This window comes from Balearica regulorum, chromosome 2 (genome assembly GCF_011004875.1).
Source record: "Balearica regulorum gibbericeps isolate bBalReg1 chromosome 2, bBalReg1.pri, whole genome shotgun sequence".
Lineage (NCBI taxonomy): Eukaryota > Metazoa > Chordata > Aves > Gruiformes > Gruidae > Balearica > Balearica regulorum.
In genome coordinates, this window is record NC_046185.1 from 67584928 (window position 1) to 67601889 (window position 16962).

A 16962-nucleotide genomic window follows, 5' to 3' on the forward strand; every position below is an offset into this window, starting at 1 on the left:
AAAGAAATGTTTTCCTCTCCCTGTCTCTCTTGCCCTGTCCTGCCCTTCCATTCAGTGGAGTTACTGCTTCCAATCTGACAACATTAATTTGATTTGAAATGTCATTGACACACTATAACATCGACCTTCCCCAACCAGTGTTCCCTAGTTACTATTGCTAAAGCTGTTTCCCTTCAAATGTGATGTACACCAGACTAAATGAAAGAACTGGCAGGCAGAATATTTGAAATCAAACTAATTATATTTAAATTATAGATTAACAATTAGCTGGGAGTCCTCAAACAATGTGTATAGATAACCAAGTTACGCTCTGCTGTTAAAATGAATCTGAGATATTAAATACAATCATACAGCTTTTGGCAATATTGTACAAGTTTCACACAGATAGTAATGACTAACATTGCTTTAAATAAGTGCTTTGAAGGCAACTCCGTTTAAGAATGAAGAGAGCAATACAGTCCTGCACCCCATGTCAGCGTAGCGGCCGTGTTTACAAACATATCTGATGTCAGGGCACTGGCTCCTGAGTGTTGCAAATAAACAGCATTCCATACTCCAAAGGGTGTCTGTCTCATAATCCCTGAGGCTGTGGCTGGTCGATAATGATGATGATAGGAAACAAAGAATTGGGTTATGGATTGGCCCTGTACTTCAGCGGCTTTGCAGAATAGAGTTTAATTGCAGTGAAGCTCAGTAAAAGCACAGAGAATGGAAAACAAAACAATTCCCTTGTCTGGTCTCTTACATTGGTGATCCTATGCCCTCTGATCCTCTGGATACAGTAACAATTCTTTAAAAGATCTTGAGGAAATTTCAGTTACAATATTCTAATTTGTTTTCTCTATTTATCCAGAACCCATGCATTAATCTTATTCCTTTTTTACTGCTTCATACCCTCGCCTTTCTCACAGTCACATCTTTCCCAAACATGAATACGATACCTCATTCTCTTTTCCTCCTGCTATTCCATATTTAACATGTCTTCTGATTTTTTATTCTTACTCCGTAAGTGCCGAAAATGCATTGCTTACCTACATCAAACCTTCCTCTTCCATAACTCTGGAAATACTCTTTAGTCATGTCAGGAGCTTCGTTTTTCCACTGAGAAGAAACACAATTTACTCAACGCCCTATCATTCCTGCCACATTTTGTCACACCCTGGCTAAAGCAGAAATTTCCTCCTTCTGCTCTTTCAGTGAGGGCCCTTAAATGAACAGATTTGTACAGCTGAATGGACATTTTTCATAGTTCTTCCTTTTGCAAATACGAAGTGATAGCTTTGTTGTTGTTTTCCGATTAGAGGAGCTGGTATAAGATAATGGAAAATGTTTTTATACTGTTGTACGTAAAACTAAAGAGAGCAATTAGGCTGTGAAGTGACTGCTAAATCAGTCTTGAAAATACAGCAGATTTCCATCTCCCTTTGACATGGGAGTTCCATTTGGGTTAAATGGCCGATGTCTGTCGGCACACTGCGAGGCAGAGGGGCAGCCCCTTCGCTCAGTTTGCATGGCTTGGCTTTTGTCGGGAAGACGACACTACAGACACCCGTGTAAATGACAGAACAATACCAACACATGTTCTGTGATATGACACAAATTCACACTTTTTCTAAAGCTGAGTGAATACATACTGTGTTCTCTCTTGTTCAGTAAGGATAGTATGATGTGTTTGCTAATTGATTCCTTATGCCGATTGCTTTAAGTCTAGCAAAGGGACATCGTCACCTCCTCCTCCTTCTTTTCCTTCCTGCTTAAGAACGACTTCTGGGATTGTCACTCCTTTTTCAGTTGACTGGGAAGCACCTTTTGTTGCACCATTCTTGTCTTTTTTTACCTTAGTGATCACTTCTGTGTAAGAGATTTCTTCGGTGAAGGGCTCTGCTGCTGCGAGCTCAGAGGCGATGTGCACACGGGCTTCCTGGATCCCCTCCTGACCTTCGGCTCCTGTTCGTTCTTTATTTTTTTTATGGATCTTGAACGTCTCCTTCATTGGGGCAGCTTGTGAAATGGTTTTCTTGATCCTTATCCCAGATTGTTTCAGTCTCTCTCCTGACTGCCTGATCCTCTCTCTCCTCTCAGGGGTCACTATTCTAGTTCGAAGCCTGTTTACCTTCTTGCCAAAATTTTGTCTCGTCTTTTGGATATTTTCCCTTGAAAATGCCTTTTTGATACCATCTATGCGCCTCATGCCTGATTTCTTGAACTGGGCTGCTTTGCTTTCTTCGATATAATATTCTTCATCAGAAGACAGATCGTCAGGTGCGAAGAAATCATCCTCTAGAGTTTCACCTGCTGTCCTCTCTTTGATAACAGAGAGAGATGAAGGACACTCGGTTTCCTCCTGTGAATTAAAGCACAGAGTCATCTTCCAGTAAGGGTGTTTTACAAGGATGGTGATTCAAGCATTGTGTTTGTTGGCTTGTGGTTAGTTAATGCTAACTGAAATACAATATCGTAACAAAGTAAGGTAAGCTTGTACCATCGTACGTGATCTATACAGGATACAAACTGCAGAAGAAACCTTTGCCAAGTTCTGTAAAGACATCATACCTGATTAAAGATTTCTTGTCGGTGCGTTCTACCTGAAACTAATGAATGCCATGGTCCTATGTTTACTGGCCCCTAATGGTTTTCAGAGCAGTTTTGTCTAGTTTATGGTTTTTTTGAAGCTGCTTCTCAGAGATTGGACCGAGATCCAATTATTTATTGCTCACCAATAAAAGTAGACATTGTGCAGACAAAATAGGCTCTTGTGCTCGTGTCAGCTGTACACTCTTCCAAATGAGTGTCTCGATGCCAGTAGCTTCTGCCCTTTGCTGTCACCAAGACAATTGCACATTTTTGACTAATTGGAACTTAGCAAACATTTCTGTTGCTGCCCAGAAGGGGATGGACCCCAACACATTAACTTACACGTGCTGGCTCTACAAGGGGTCAAAGTCACTAAAGGAATGAGATGTTAAACCCGATTTCACACAATTCACCCAGCACCTGCACCGTTGCTGAGATGAACTTCAGTTGTTCCATCTGGAAAAATATGAATGACCAGAGAGCAAGCACCTCTATCTCTTCTGGTGACCTGTATGAGCATGCGGTATTAGACATTTATATTATACATATGAGGCATATTAGCTGCATGCTTGGAAGCGGTGACCATCCTAGATGTCTTAGCACTATGTATCCCCTCTAAATAAAGAGTGCTAGAGGCCCAAAACTCAGAGATACATAGAAGACTTCCAAAAGCTGTCCACAGCAAACAAATAATTTACTAAGAATCACTTAGTGGTTAAAGATGTGCAAAAAAAAGGCAAAAGGCTTGTGGTGACGGAGCTTTATCTGAACAGAATCTCCTAAGAGAGCTGCTGAAGACTGCTGTCTGCATGGACATTACAAATTTGCAGCTCGGTGTCAGTGAGTCACTTCTGCCTAGAAGTACTCATGTATGCAGAGTAGAAACCCCGTAACTTGTCGGAGGTGTATGAGATGGACGATGCCCACCCCTTCTTGCTCACTTGCTATTTATGTGCATGTGCTCTTCTCCCAAGAGGAGCAGCCCTTTAGGGTGCAGACAGGTATAACAGCTATATAAAACTTATATAAGCTGTTTCCCATGAGTAGTAACTACTTCAGCTGATTTCTGAAGCATGACAGTGTCTGGGCTCTATCCTTGGTATTATTACCTTAATGCAGACAACTGGAGAGATATTAGAAGTTGTGAACCCGTGAAGAATGGGTCAGTCTTACTGAATATTTTTCTGTGAACTGATTTCCGGCCAAAAAGACGTCTGTCATTTTTCACAGTGAATCCTTAGTAGCAAGTCATGTTTAATGTTATTTTACAGAGCACTAGCAATACGTAAAATAAAATACATTAAACTATTTGGCAGATAAAACCCACTTAAGAGTCTGTCATCATGGCTTGGCTTCATTAAAAACCCTCTAGTAAAATAGTTGTTAATGCTTAGAAAAAATAGGAATGAATTATGTTGCATTGATTACAGAAGAATGTTATTCAACTCATCTGTCAAAATCAGCAGGAACAAAACTACAATGCTTTGCTAATAATCATCTTCATTAACACGTGCAAATTAACATTAATTATATAAAGACTTCTATATATAAACATAATCCCTTCTTTTCTGAAAATGAACTAAAACACAGCTGGATAATAATTCCTCAAAGTTAGTAAATTATAGCCCACTCCTTCAGCTGAAATGGTGACAAAAATGTTTCCAGAATGACTGTTCTGAAATTTCAGTACATACAGAAATGAATACAATATGATGAATAGGGTATGCTGTTCATATGATGATTACTTTTTAAAAAGAGAGAAGGCAGAGAGACTATTTTCTCTGCAATACTTAGGCTGTCTTCCTTTGGAAGAACAGATTTTCTGTACTTTTTGTCAATTGTTTGCCAGATTTTTATTCTATTTAGCTTTATAGTCTACTAGCTAAAGAAAGGAATGCTTTAACTTTCATGCACATGTATTAGAATTAAGACTTATGAACAGTAACGTGTGAGATGAAAGCCTTGTAGACAAGACACAGAAACTAGAGCTGCAGGTCCTGAGGAACATTTTTCATTCTGCTACAGACTCTCAGAATGATCTTTGCCAAATCTCTGATTTTCTCTTTTTCTTTGGTTTCTGCACACATCTTGCAGAATCACACGTAGCAAGGCTAAAAATTAGTGTGAGTTTCTATCTCCTCTCAAGAGTTCTGCATGGAAGATGTTACCAAAGTGGAAAGTATTAGTGAAACTGGCTAGTGTGTTAGGGAGGTTTCATAATAAAAATACAATGGTTTAGGCTCAGTAGGAGCTTTCTCATCTGCTTCCTTTCTGTCTCCTGCCCCTCACCATTTCTTCTTTCACCAGATATCAGTGGGGTAGAGAGAAGGTAGGAGCTCATCCTTTCTAAAGCAGGAACGATAAGTTTTAGCACCAGATGGGAAATCGATAGGGTCAGAGCGTATAGCTACCAGCTCATCTATAGGCCCGCTAAAATCAAAGACAAAACACCTACTGATTTCAGTTGCACAGGACAAAGCCCTGAACTGGGTGACAGCTTTCTTCTTGGCTTGAAAGCAGATGGGACTGGAAATAGCAGGACTGGGCAGCCCAGTCTTCTGAGAGGGTGAGAAAGACTTGAGCAATTGGTGGTGCTACTTGTAAGCTTTAAGTTACAATTCTACTTAAGCATTGTCCTGGTTCTGGCCAGGATAGAGTCCTTTGCTAGGAAGGGCTCTTATCTGCCACTACCACCTCACAGGAGGTAAGGGAGGATCTTTAAGCTAAATTTGTACATGCTCAAATAAAACAAGGACGGGAGATTCTTTCACGGTACAAGGTGATATCGAACAGTCAGAAAGGCTTCAGGTTCTGTGGTAGCAGAGGAGGGACCGAAAGCACTGGTCGCAATAAGGGGAAGGCCTGGAGACTTTTGCAGTTCAGCTGGGCAAGGAGAGAAATGCAGAGGCCACAAACCTGTAAGGTTAGTTAGATCCACTGCTTGAGAAACAACTTAAACAAACAAAACTTAAAGGCATAAACATCCTAAGAGAACCATCATACCGTTCAGGAGTGGCTGGTGATGCCCTGGCACAGGAAGTTTGCTAAGAAAGCGTTTTAAGTCTGAACATTCACTTTTCCTAGTTTTTTAGTGTTTACCTTCTAATATATGCCTAGCCAAAGAAGTTTGAGTTTTTAAGGGCCTACCTGAACACAAAGTAAACAGATGAGTAAACCTCAACTTTGATGAAGGTGGCCAGCACAGCACTGGTTTGAATAGATGGCTCTGGGGACAGTGACTATTGAAACTCAGATGTTTCTAACACTGGGCTCCCAAGAAAATCTGACTCCGTCATTGTAATTTTCTCCCTCTGCTCCCATTTCAGTTTAATTCGCAATTAGAAATTTTTCAAAGGGACACAGGACTTTCGCTCCACAAACTTTTCATTGGCTGCCAAAATTCTGGCTGTGCTGCACCCACCCCCGAGGGTGCTGGCCAGTTTGCCAGCACTGCCGGCATCTCCTGATCTCAAGGAAGGGATCACAGCAGCAGCATTTTTCTCCCAGGGGATATAACAAGGTGTTTACGAAGGAAGGCTAACTCACCTGCTCCTTAAACTATGCAAAGCGCAAGGTGCAGACTCTTTTTCACCTCATAGAAACCTTAAAAGGATAGGTAAATAATCTTAAATGTGGCAATGGCCCTAATCAACATTATGAGACTCTCGAGGTGGCAATGCTCAGATAATTGAAAACTGCAGGGGAAGGCACTTGATAACGGTGCCTGCACTGTCAGGCTCTTTTCATCTTCTCATCTCTGGGCAGGGAAAGAAGGGAAACGGCCGAGCAAATTGTTTAGCCATGTCTCTGGTATTTTGCTGCAGCTGTGTCCTGGCCAAGATCAGGTCGGCTCTAATAGCCCCTTCCTCCCTTGCTGCCGAACTAAGGAGCAAATAAGCCAAGGGGGCTGCTGGAAGAGGAATGTCGTGCCTTCAGCGGGGTCAGTGAGGCTGTGCAAAGGGAAAAAGCTTATTAAAAAAATTCCCTCACAAACTTCTTAGCTGAATCTCTGCTCCTTCTCTTTGCAGGCACAGATGGGATCACTAATTAATAGCAGCAATAGTATTTTTTTCATTAAGAAAAGGCGTGTTGCTAATTTAGAGTTCACTGGGTTCACTAGATGAAGCAGTGACATAGTGTCACTGTACAGCAGTACTTAGGCTTTCAGTACATTAACACTATTAATGATTATTTCAGTAATAATTTTATTATAATGTCATTTAAAAATAAAAAATAATGGGATATAAGGGCATTTTAATGGGTGTGGCCAGTTCAAGAGCTTTACTCCCCTTGTTCTTTCATGGTTTTTTGCACACGTATTCTGGGTTTGTATTTCAAAGCCCAGACTGCACTTCTAGACTTGGCAAGGAGAAAAAAAAGACAATACATTGTCTTATGCATAAACATATGCTAGAAATGCTATAAAACAGTTTTGCTTTCTCTTTTCAAATAGCTTCAAAGTGTAACTCTAACAAACTTTCATAAAGGCAACTGTTACCAGCTCGCAACTATTATCTAATTCCAATGAAAACTTTAGCATAATGAAACTTTTTAAAATATGAAAAACAATAGCAGAGAAAAACAGAATGACCAAATAAATAATGAAATTATATATATATAAAAATTATATTTTATATATATATATGTATTTTGTGTGTGTGTGTTTGTGTGTATATAAAATCATGGCTCAATATGCTCCTAAAGAAGCTGCTCACAGCAAAGGATGGGAGGAGACAGATGAAACTCCATAACTTGGAGTCATTGTGTTGCACAGGGAAAAGGTCATGGCAAATGATCGATCTTTCAGCCTTGGGCTGTGTGACAGGGAAGGTGCAGGTGATGATTAACATAGGCACAGATGGGGCTGGGGATCACCTGACAATTCTGAAGCAGAGCACGAAGCAGCAAAATGGTTGAAGGCCAACCAGTGCCTGGTTTGGTGCTGCTGCCGTGTCTATGACAACTGGTGATGCAAATGACTGGCAGCATATGGGCAGGAAACTGCATCGCCACAATGTTGAAAAAAATCCTGGAAATTTGCATGTTAAATGAATGATTTGTTATTCAAACCAGCAGCCGAGGTAAATCACTAAAACATCTCCTTGAAATTGCTCTCTAAATCAATACGAAACCGCTGATGAATAACCAATTACAAATCATTCAGTCCTTTTACTCATATTCTAACAGTTAAGACTGAAGCTTTATAAATCTCAAGCGATCCCTTCATTTTTCTGCAAATATGCCATTTCAAAATCTCTGCCATCAGGCCAAAAAACTGCTCAGATGAGAGAGCAATAGGATTATTTTAAAAGGGCACCTAAGGGATTTTATCGAGTAAAGTAGATAGAGAATAAACACTTCAGCACGTAAGACTTTATGGCCAAGTGCTGTTGCTTGTATTTAGAATTATTTTTACATAATGAAAAAGCAGCCTGGCCAGAACAGTCAGTCCCCCTCATTTCTCTTTCGTGAATCCTAATAGACATCCCTTTTCTTTGAATTCTGACAGAAATTAATTAATTTAACCAGGAGTATACAATGACTATGAAGAAACCTAGCTCATTCTCTCATTATCGGACTGCAGCAAGCTGCAGACAAGGAGCAAGCGGTACCCAGTTACACCACATCACTCAGGGAAGCCCGTGGCTCCAGGCCACTGCATACTGCATAAAAAGGACTACTGCAGCTCCAGGGGTAAATCAAAGCTTCAGACTTTGCTTTGCTATTGCTTTATGGTGCTAGCCTAGGGAATTAGCTCTGCAGGTCAGTCTGCAGGTTTGCAAACTGGTGAAATTTCTCCTTTCCAATTTATCTATCTGTAGATACCAGCCTTTGTCAGTGGAGGAGAAAGAGTGATGACAAGATCTGATAAGGCAAAAAAAAAAAAAAAAAGAAGAGTTTGGTAATATTTTGATTCATTCATTCCTCACAAGGTGACTGCTCTTGTGAGCTAGCTAGAACAGGGAAGTGCTCTCGAGTACAAGTGAAACCCAGCTGGTCATCAGGAGCTGCTGAACTCGTCTGCCCAAGCAACCAGGTCTCCACATGAACTCACTTGTGGACACCCTTTCAACTCAGTGGAGTTGAATAGCAGGTACTTATGAAGTAGAAGCTGTATCCAGAGTAGATGTCTACAACAGGTTGGGCGAATCAGGCTCCATACATTTCTCTCGCTCGCTTCAAGGGAATCTACAGGCCAAAGGTACAAACATCTGCGTTACTGATGTCTATCGCCTGGCAAGATGAATCCTGTCCCACATTCTGAACTTGCTGTTAATGACTTCACATATTCCTCACGTCTGTGCCTGTGCTGTTTTGATCAACTTTATCCCAGTGCTAAAGGAATAATTGCAAGATTCAGCTATCTTCAGCAGTGCTGAGAATATAAAACCCAACTGCGTGTCCCCAGAGCCAAGTCCATTCCTGACTCCGGGCCTCAGGCATGAAGTGTAGTGCTGAAGACACGTGTGCCCAGCCACAGCTCCTGTCCATAAGTCACTGCAGGCAGCCTCTACGACCGTGAGGGAGAGACACGACACAGGAGGCTCATGATGTAGCTACGCTCTTCTATTAGCTTGCAGACAACCACAAGCAAAGCCCTGAACAGCTGCATCCAGCACAAATGTAAATTAAATTCAGTTGTTTCCACCACTCAACGTTAATAAGTGGAGAAAAATCAATGGCAACTCTGAGAAGATGACTGCCTGGCCTTTGTGAGGATCACCATGGAGGAACGGGTCTGGGGCCTCCAGTTACACCAGATCAAATGGTGTAGCATCAAGTTTATAATCTGCTAAGAACACAGCCCTGTGAAATAGGGAACCTATTTCATTTTAGGAACACAGAAATGGCCCAATAGCTGCTTTTAAAATTTTTCTATTATTTCCCTTTCTCCTCTTTCCTTTTGAACACGTCCCTAGAAAATACTGTTTTTCTTTAGCTGGTTGAAAGTGGTTGATTTTTTCCTAAAAATCACGGGTAATTTATGATCGTCTTGGATGCCTGCAGTACTTCAGCGCTGGCGCTGCCACTCCGCCAGCGGCTGGCTGCACAGCACGGGGCCAGCTCAGCGCTTTGAACGGCAGGACCGGGCTTGACACTGCAAACAAAGGACTCTTGCTACGCTCTCTGACACAACCGTTGGGTTTCTTTTATTCTCTGTAATCTCAGTGAAGGCAATTACCTGTCCCAGCTGTAAAAATATTTATAAGGTTTATGCCACAAGACTCCAACAAAGGCCCTGTGTTGCTGGGCTGCTGAGGCCAGCGCTCTGCTGTCACAGGTAATCAACCTATGCCATATTTTTTACCATTAAGTTTTCAGACTCCACATTAGTAGCAATTTAGGGTTTTTTCTCTCCCTGGGGGTTCTATCAGAACGTTTTGTCCAGACCCTCATGTCTCCAGGATGAAGAATCCATTTCCGGTTTCTGACCCGAGACGACTCATGGACAGTTTACATCCATTTCATCTTTTTGACGATGGTCTTTTACTGGACTCCCACTGTGCCCCAGTGTATGTATAAATGACAGCCACAACCTCTCTTAGCCTCTCTTCTTGCTGGACTAAACCAAGGTAGGACCTCCTGGTCTCCTCTCATGTACCAGGGCTTCCCATTGCTCTGATCGACCTGGTAGCTGTTTTCCAAACCTGTTCAGTTTGAACTTACTTTTGAACAGGGGTGATCAGAGCTGTACGTGGTAGCCCAGGTGAGCTCTGAAGTGTTTTGGACAAGGACACTGGGCATCTCTCTGTCACTTCTGGAAATATCTTGCCTGAAGCCTTTTAGGCTCACATTTCAGTTTTCTAAGACCCACAACATCAAGTGGGCTCTCAGTCATCTTGAGAGGAATTAATACACCATTTTCTGTCCTTTCCAAACCCTGGGGCCTCAGAAGACAACATAACAACAAGGGCTTCTTCTAAGTACAGGAACTGACACTGTGTACACTTAGATTAGTGTTACTCCAGCTCTAAAGATGATTTGGTTTCTCATCTATATTTCTTTCTCTGGACTGACAGCTCCTCATTTTGAGCATATTTTATTATTATCCACACCTTTTTATGTGTCAAGATCTTTAATGAAAATATTATGCAGTTGACAAAGACAGTCTTAGAAGCAAACCCTTTTAGAAACCCATCACAAGCCTCACTTCTCATTTCAACACAATCCACTGTCATCTGTTGTTTTTCCAGATTGTCTGTTATGAGGTAAGATATCGGGTACATAAATATGAGAAAGGATAAGACCTCTCATGTTTCTGTGAAACAGGAAAATGATCAAATATGAGTTACTCAGCACAATCTGCTCTTGGTGAGTTATTTAACTCCATGGTACTAACGATTCTGTTCTGCCGAGCCCCTTTTGAGCCTGCCGTTCTTATGCCCAAATGATATCAGATGACTGGCAATGGTTCAGAAAATTTCCTTTGTCGTCTTTTATATAGAAGTGTTACATTTGCTGTCTTTCATGTCACGGTTACTCTCACAGGTTTTTCTCAGAATAGCTGTAATTAAAATTCTGTGCTGATGGACGGTGAGTTTGTGCACCAGGTCTTTCAGAGTCCGTGTTTGCAACCTCATCTCTTGAGCTCGTGACACCCTGACTTTTACTGCCACTTTGGATGGAAGTGCTTCCACTTCCGTTTTTCAGATTATTGTCCCCATCTTGATCTCACCATTTTTACTGTCCAACTCATTATGCTGCAGCTGGACAGTGGCCAGGAAAAGTCACTTATATTTTAATTTATTGATGCGTAATATGAGTGGCATACGGAAGGCTGCTTCTGCTAGCCTCTCCTTGTGTGCGCAATGGAGCAATCGCAGGGCAAACAAATCGATTGTAACAACATGGCTGTGTAAGCCAGTCAAGCCATAACCTTACTCGGTTTCTGACATGTCCACTGTGACTGTCCACGAATTTTAAACGTCAGACAGCAGTGAGTGAAACAAATGCGTGCATCCCTTCATAGGAAGTTGTTACTCATTTATGGTGCTTACGTAAAGTGATAATAGAAATGAGCCCAGTAATTGTAACATGGACTTTCTGGTGCCTGTATGCTCACATTCAAAGAGGGACTTGCAGAACATGCAGAAAAGCAAATGAAACAAGTTCTTTCAGGATTAAAAAAAAAAAAAAAAAATCTCTAATTTTGAAATAATTTAGCCAGAACGAGTTAAATTGTTAGATGCTCTTTGACTGCAGAGAAATGATAGCTCTCACAGCTGGTTATTCAGACTAACCTGAACAGAAGTGAACAGTGACCTGCAAAACCTATAATGTACTTTGCATTCCCTGCTACACCCTAGGGCACATAGCACTCCAGGGTCAAAGACCTCACTAGAAACTCTGAAGTAACCTGGCATTTTTAATCATGCAATCAGCCTGGGGAGGAGAGCTGCCTGCTACCAAATCTTTTCCTCAACCACATGGCCTTTTAAAAATGAATGCTCGCAATTTCCCTAATCATTATGCTCATGGATGGTCACTTTGTCTCTTTTTAATGTGAGGATATTGCCAACTCTTTTCATCATGGCTGAGGTCTCTTGGGACAATCTCCAGCCAATGATCCTTTTCAACTTGCCTACTCCTTCTATCAATGGTAAGATCAAAGCTATCCACTTGAAAGAAAATCTTTAGGATTTAATTGGTGTTTCCCTCTTCCTCATATGCCGACGTTCTGGCAAAAGTTAAAACTAAAACCCACGTGCGCTCACCCACGTAGGCATTCAACACCAGCTACACACAGGTCATTGGCTCCATCACAATGTCCCAAATGGTTCATCAGAAAAAAATTTCACTACAGATGAGCTGTCACTCACAACCACCAAGTAAACAACTTGCTTATACCCATTTGTAAAATATAGCAAAGGGAGTACGCTGATTCCGTAGCTATTAACAGACTCCCACTCATCGTAGCCAAGCTTCCGTCATTCAGGTCTTGGCACTCCAGCAGTATGGCCACACTGGTGTAAATCAGCAGTGGGAGAATCACTGCACTTCTGTGAAAAACTTACACAAATGTACCTGTGCCTTAAAGCTTCAGCACGCTCTTGGCTACCCAGCATGTTCCAGCTTTTGTGGAGCAATGCAGTAATCACCCTCCAGAAAAATGTTATGTGTTGAATCCTAGAGGGATCAGCACATCTGCTCCTCTTCCGTGCAAGAGGGAAAAGGGCCTTCAATCCACCTTACAGAAGGCTGCAGTTCTCAAATACTGTAGGAAGAGGAAGCTAGAAAGGCAGCAGTCAAAACTGCTGTTTCCCTTCCTGAAAAGTACCACCTAAGAATTAAACCTATGGAACAGGGTGCAGGTCATTCTAGTCTGGCAAAACCAGCAGAGTGATCCGAAACTCCTACTGAAGGTGACTCTTGGAGAAAGTGCGCATCGTGAGAGCCGCCTTTTTTATAAAATGTCTGAAAATAGCAACAGCTGGTTTTTATAGACATATAAAAGTCCATTTTCACCATATTTTACTACATTTTAAAATAAGCAACAACTCATGTCTTGCTAGGAGAAAAAATTACATTATGTAATGAATACTGGTTTTAAAAAAAAATACTTTCAAAGCATTGATTCTGCTGCAATCATTATGGTAAAGGCCTATCAATGAACTGGCATTATGCCATTAACCAGGGGAGTCAGAGATATTTATTACCTTTAGCTAGGAAATGATTTGCAAGGAAAAAGCGAAAGTGCCTGTTTGCTATTCCATCATGATGATGTAGTTTGCAATAATTGTAATAATAGGCCAAATTTTGCCTGCGCTTTCTCCTGAGCGTCCATAGTAAGTCATTCAGTCAGAAAATCTGGGAGGTGCAATTTGGCTGCATATGGTACTAATGTAACATTAAAGAGGTTAACATTTCCTACTTTCAGCTTTTACTCTTCTTCTTTTTTTTTTTTTTTTTTTTTTTAAGCTATTTTTTCCCGGTAGTAGAAAATAAAGTAGTTAAGAAAGCTAGATTATGCAGAAGAATTTGTCAGCTGTATAAGGTGGTGCACATACTCCGTGAAACACACGGCTCCATTCATTGCAAGAGATGTTATTTATGTACAAACAGATGCAAGACCAGGGTGTAAGGCTGGGCGATGGGGGCGCATTGTGTTACTCACGAGGGCTGGTATTTTCAAGAACGCCTAATGATGAATACGACTCATTTGAAAGAAGCTTTGGGGACTCGCTGGTATGAAGGAGCAGCTATGCTTCTGGCAAAACATTAAACACTCTTATATTCTATTGACTTGGGGAACTGGGAAGTTTCAGCAAATGCAGGATCGGGCCATTAAACAAACGGGTTTCACAGCCCTCGCCAGCAACTGACAGAGCCCATGAGCTGCCCGCGCTGTTTGGACGGATGTAAGCGAGACCATGCCGTTTCACCGAACTACTCTTCAAATACCGATTAGTTATAAGAACAATGAACATCCTAGAATGAGGTCAGTGAAGGAAAATGTATGATTTTGCTTGCCCAATATTACTGGAAGAACAGCGCTGTGTTAAACTATTTCCAAAGCAGAGCATGCAAGGGATTATTTGCTGTCATGAAGGGTTTGAGGGTCTGAGCTTTAGTTTGTGCATACATTGCTATAGACTGAGACAATGAAAAAAAAGCCCCAGTTTGTCAGCGCTACGAAAGCCTGGGTAATCCTGCAAGTTAAATAAACCATATGTTTAGAAATTAGTGTTGGAAGAAAGTCTGTGTTCCAGAGAGCCTGCAAACATTTTTGCTATTTGGACTTCTACCTAATATGGTGAAAAAAATAACAGGGATGAATGTCAGGCACGGTTTGTATGACAAGATTTACAGGGCCAGCCTCATGTTACCTTTCAGAGAGGCAACAAATAGTCCTTGCTGATCTGCAGTTAATCTTACACGACTGGCTCAGAAACCTACCAACACTAATAATAGACCGTGTGTGCTGCCGTCAGTAGGTTCATGCTGAAAGGCACGGTGGAGCACAACTCACTGTTAAAGAAAGCACAAAATAACTCTCATGTTGGACAGACTGCATCTTTTGGTTCATTAACTGACGCCTACCAGCAGCCACTGAGGAGGTGGCACAACGACAGCACTACAAGAAATTAGGTTTGCGGTTACCTGATAGATTACGACACGGAATTTGTTTTTCTTGAGCATCTCCTCTTGTTTCGCTTCCACCTTCCGCACGCTGGCGCTCTGCCTCTCCACACGTGCCCGCACCTCCTTCACGGTGGAGCTGACTTTGCGGGTTTTCTCCAGTAACTTGTTCACCGTGTAGCCTGTATTGCCGTGAGCCTGGGCAAGCTTTAAAATGTCGATCTGGATGGTCTTGATGGCATTTTCCATCTCCCTGTGCCTCTCCTCTATCCTTTTCTGGCTCGCCTGCACGCTGTCCACAATGTTGGCCACTTTGTCCAGGACTGTCACAATTGTGTAAGCGGCATCTTGTTCTTCTTCCTCCTCGGTGACGCTGGAGAGACGGTTTTGGTGGGTTTTGTCAGCCTCCGGGGTGATTTCGCGGTGATCCATTTTGCCTTCCTTCGGCCGGGTCGGCGGGAGGAGGCGAAGTTTCGGTGATCCTGCCAGAAGGATTCTGGCGCTGCTGCAGGGAGCCAGGGCGACAGCTGGCTCCGGCGATGCTCAAAGTGGGGCGTGAAACGCCGCGCCTGGAGCTTGGTCAAATACCTCTGACTACAAAATATCCACACATGATTGTTCGGATACTTTCAGCAACATGAAACCCCTAAAATTAGGAAGCAATGTCTGGAAAGGAACATACGTTTAAAGGGTCACGCTTCTGTACTGATGAAGTTATTAGTGTTAATCCAGGAAAGTTAAGTAACTTACTAATTAAGCAGGAAAGCAAACTTGCATATTTTTAACGATCTACTTTTGTTTTTGTGTTACTGGAGTGCTTTCCTCCGAGGGAATTCAAAGAGCAGTCAGGAAAATGAACACGGTTGTTTTTTCCAGCAAAACAACTGCAGGTCTTCAGCTTGTTCCAATTACCACATGGGGTAACAAATAAACACACTAAACCAGAGGCAATATAGTGAAAACGTTGTATTGTGACATGCTTTTCCAGTTCAAAATGTTGAAAGCATTTTTTTTTTTTATTGAACAAATTATTAAATCCTACATGCAAAATTTTGAAAGCCTAAACTACATGTTAAAACAGCTGAACACATCCTATTCACACTTTATCTTGGGATCTCTCAAACGACAACTAACAGTCTATTAATATAACTATGACCAGCAGACTAATTTGGATGGACTTCTTTAGCTCTTGAAAATACTCTATACAAGAGCACTAGTAATTCATTCACTTTTATTATTATTTTTTTTATTTTAATCACAAACACTATACAATCCATATTGTAGGTGTTAAAACATGTATTTTCTTTAAAAAAGTTTAAGAAGTATTAAAACAGCTTTAACAGTGATAAAGTAGGCTTTATTCCAATTATTTGTGTTCAATTATTCAACACCAATTTTTACAATACCTAAATCTACTAAGACCTACTTCTTTTGGACCTGTGCCATCTGCTCTACCAGGTAACTTCCCAAATTATGAAATTTATAATTGTTCTCTTTAAAAATAAATTGTTGGAATTATTTATGAAGATGGCAGTGCTTAGACCCAGCCCACACGTTTTATAAATATGTTACAACTACACACAGCACACAGCTTCACAGTTCATGCGATAGGCAGTGTCTAAAAAATCAGTTACTAACTTCCAAAAACATTTAAATATCTACGGTATTTAAACACAGTGTTTTCTAGTTTCTCATAAGAAAAGTAAGCTGTAAACATTTTTACCTTTAGTTCATGCCTTGTTCGCTAGGTAATGTGGACTTTTTTGTTGGTTTGTTGTTGGTTTTTTTTTTTTGAAATCTACAACCATTGGTGGAATAAATCTGTGTTCCCAAAAATATTACATTCCATGAATAAAGCACAAGTCTATTATATAACCATGTGATACAGATACAGAAAATTAACTACTGTATTCAAAAACATAAAAGTAAAGTTACTAAAACAGTCCATAGCTGTTAGAGCTGATGCTTTCAGAATACAGACCAACATTGTTACACTAAAAATGTTCAAAAATAAGGCCTCTGAAATAAATATTTCCATTCTTTAAAAAAAGATATAATAAAAATGTACATCACATGGTCAATGTAGGTATAAAAATCACTAAGTTAAACCATTCTGGATGATGTATCTGAAGTAAAATGGCCTAGGTTTTGCTTCTGCCGACGTCCTCTATTGTTTTTGGGGCATTTTCTGTTAAAAAAAAGAAAGAGAGAATGAAAAAGGCAGGCTGTTTTTATATACGTTGCATAAAATTAAACTTAGCAATAACTCATTGACTTTTCTGTACTTTGAAACAGCAAGGACCCTGT

The 16962-nt window shown here is 41.0% G+C and overlaps 2 protein-coding genes across 2 annotated transcripts in view; both read right to left on the reverse strand.

Annotated features, from left to right (window-relative positions):
* Positions 1-222: 222 nt before the first annotated feature.
* Positions 223-15477, reverse strand: CAVIN4 (caveolae associated protein 4). The gene is made up of 2 exons (XM_075744635.1): positions 14677-15477; positions 223-2344 (listed from the first exon to the last, which is right to left on the reverse strand). Exons 1-2 carry the CDS (start codon positions 15085-15087, stop codon positions 1688-1690), a joined length of 1068 nt encoding a protein of 355 aa, XP_075600750.1. The 5' UTR covers positions 15088-15477; the 3' UTR covers positions 223-1687.
* Positions 15478-15606: 129 nt separating this feature from the next.
* Positions 15607-16962, reverse strand: part of TMEFF1 (transmembrane protein with EGF like and two follistatin like domains 1) — a 134734-nt gene continuing 133378 nt past the window's right edge. Inside the window, exon 10 of the mRNA XM_075744634.1 lies at positions 15607-16843. Coding sequence (XP_075600749.1) covers positions 16759-16843 — 85 coding nt within the window. The 3' untranslated portion in view covers positions 15607-16758. The remainder of the gene's footprint in view (positions 16844-16962) is intronic.

Coding starts and splice junctions, on each gene's coding strand:
- CAVIN4 (XM_075744635.1), bottom strand. CDS start 15,087: ATGGATCACCGCGAAATCACCCCGGAGGCTGACAAAACCCACCAAAAC. Junction 2,345..14,676: donor TCCGTGTCGTAATCTATCAG/GTAACCGCAAAC, acceptor TTTAATTCACAG/GAGGAAACCGAGTGTCCTTC.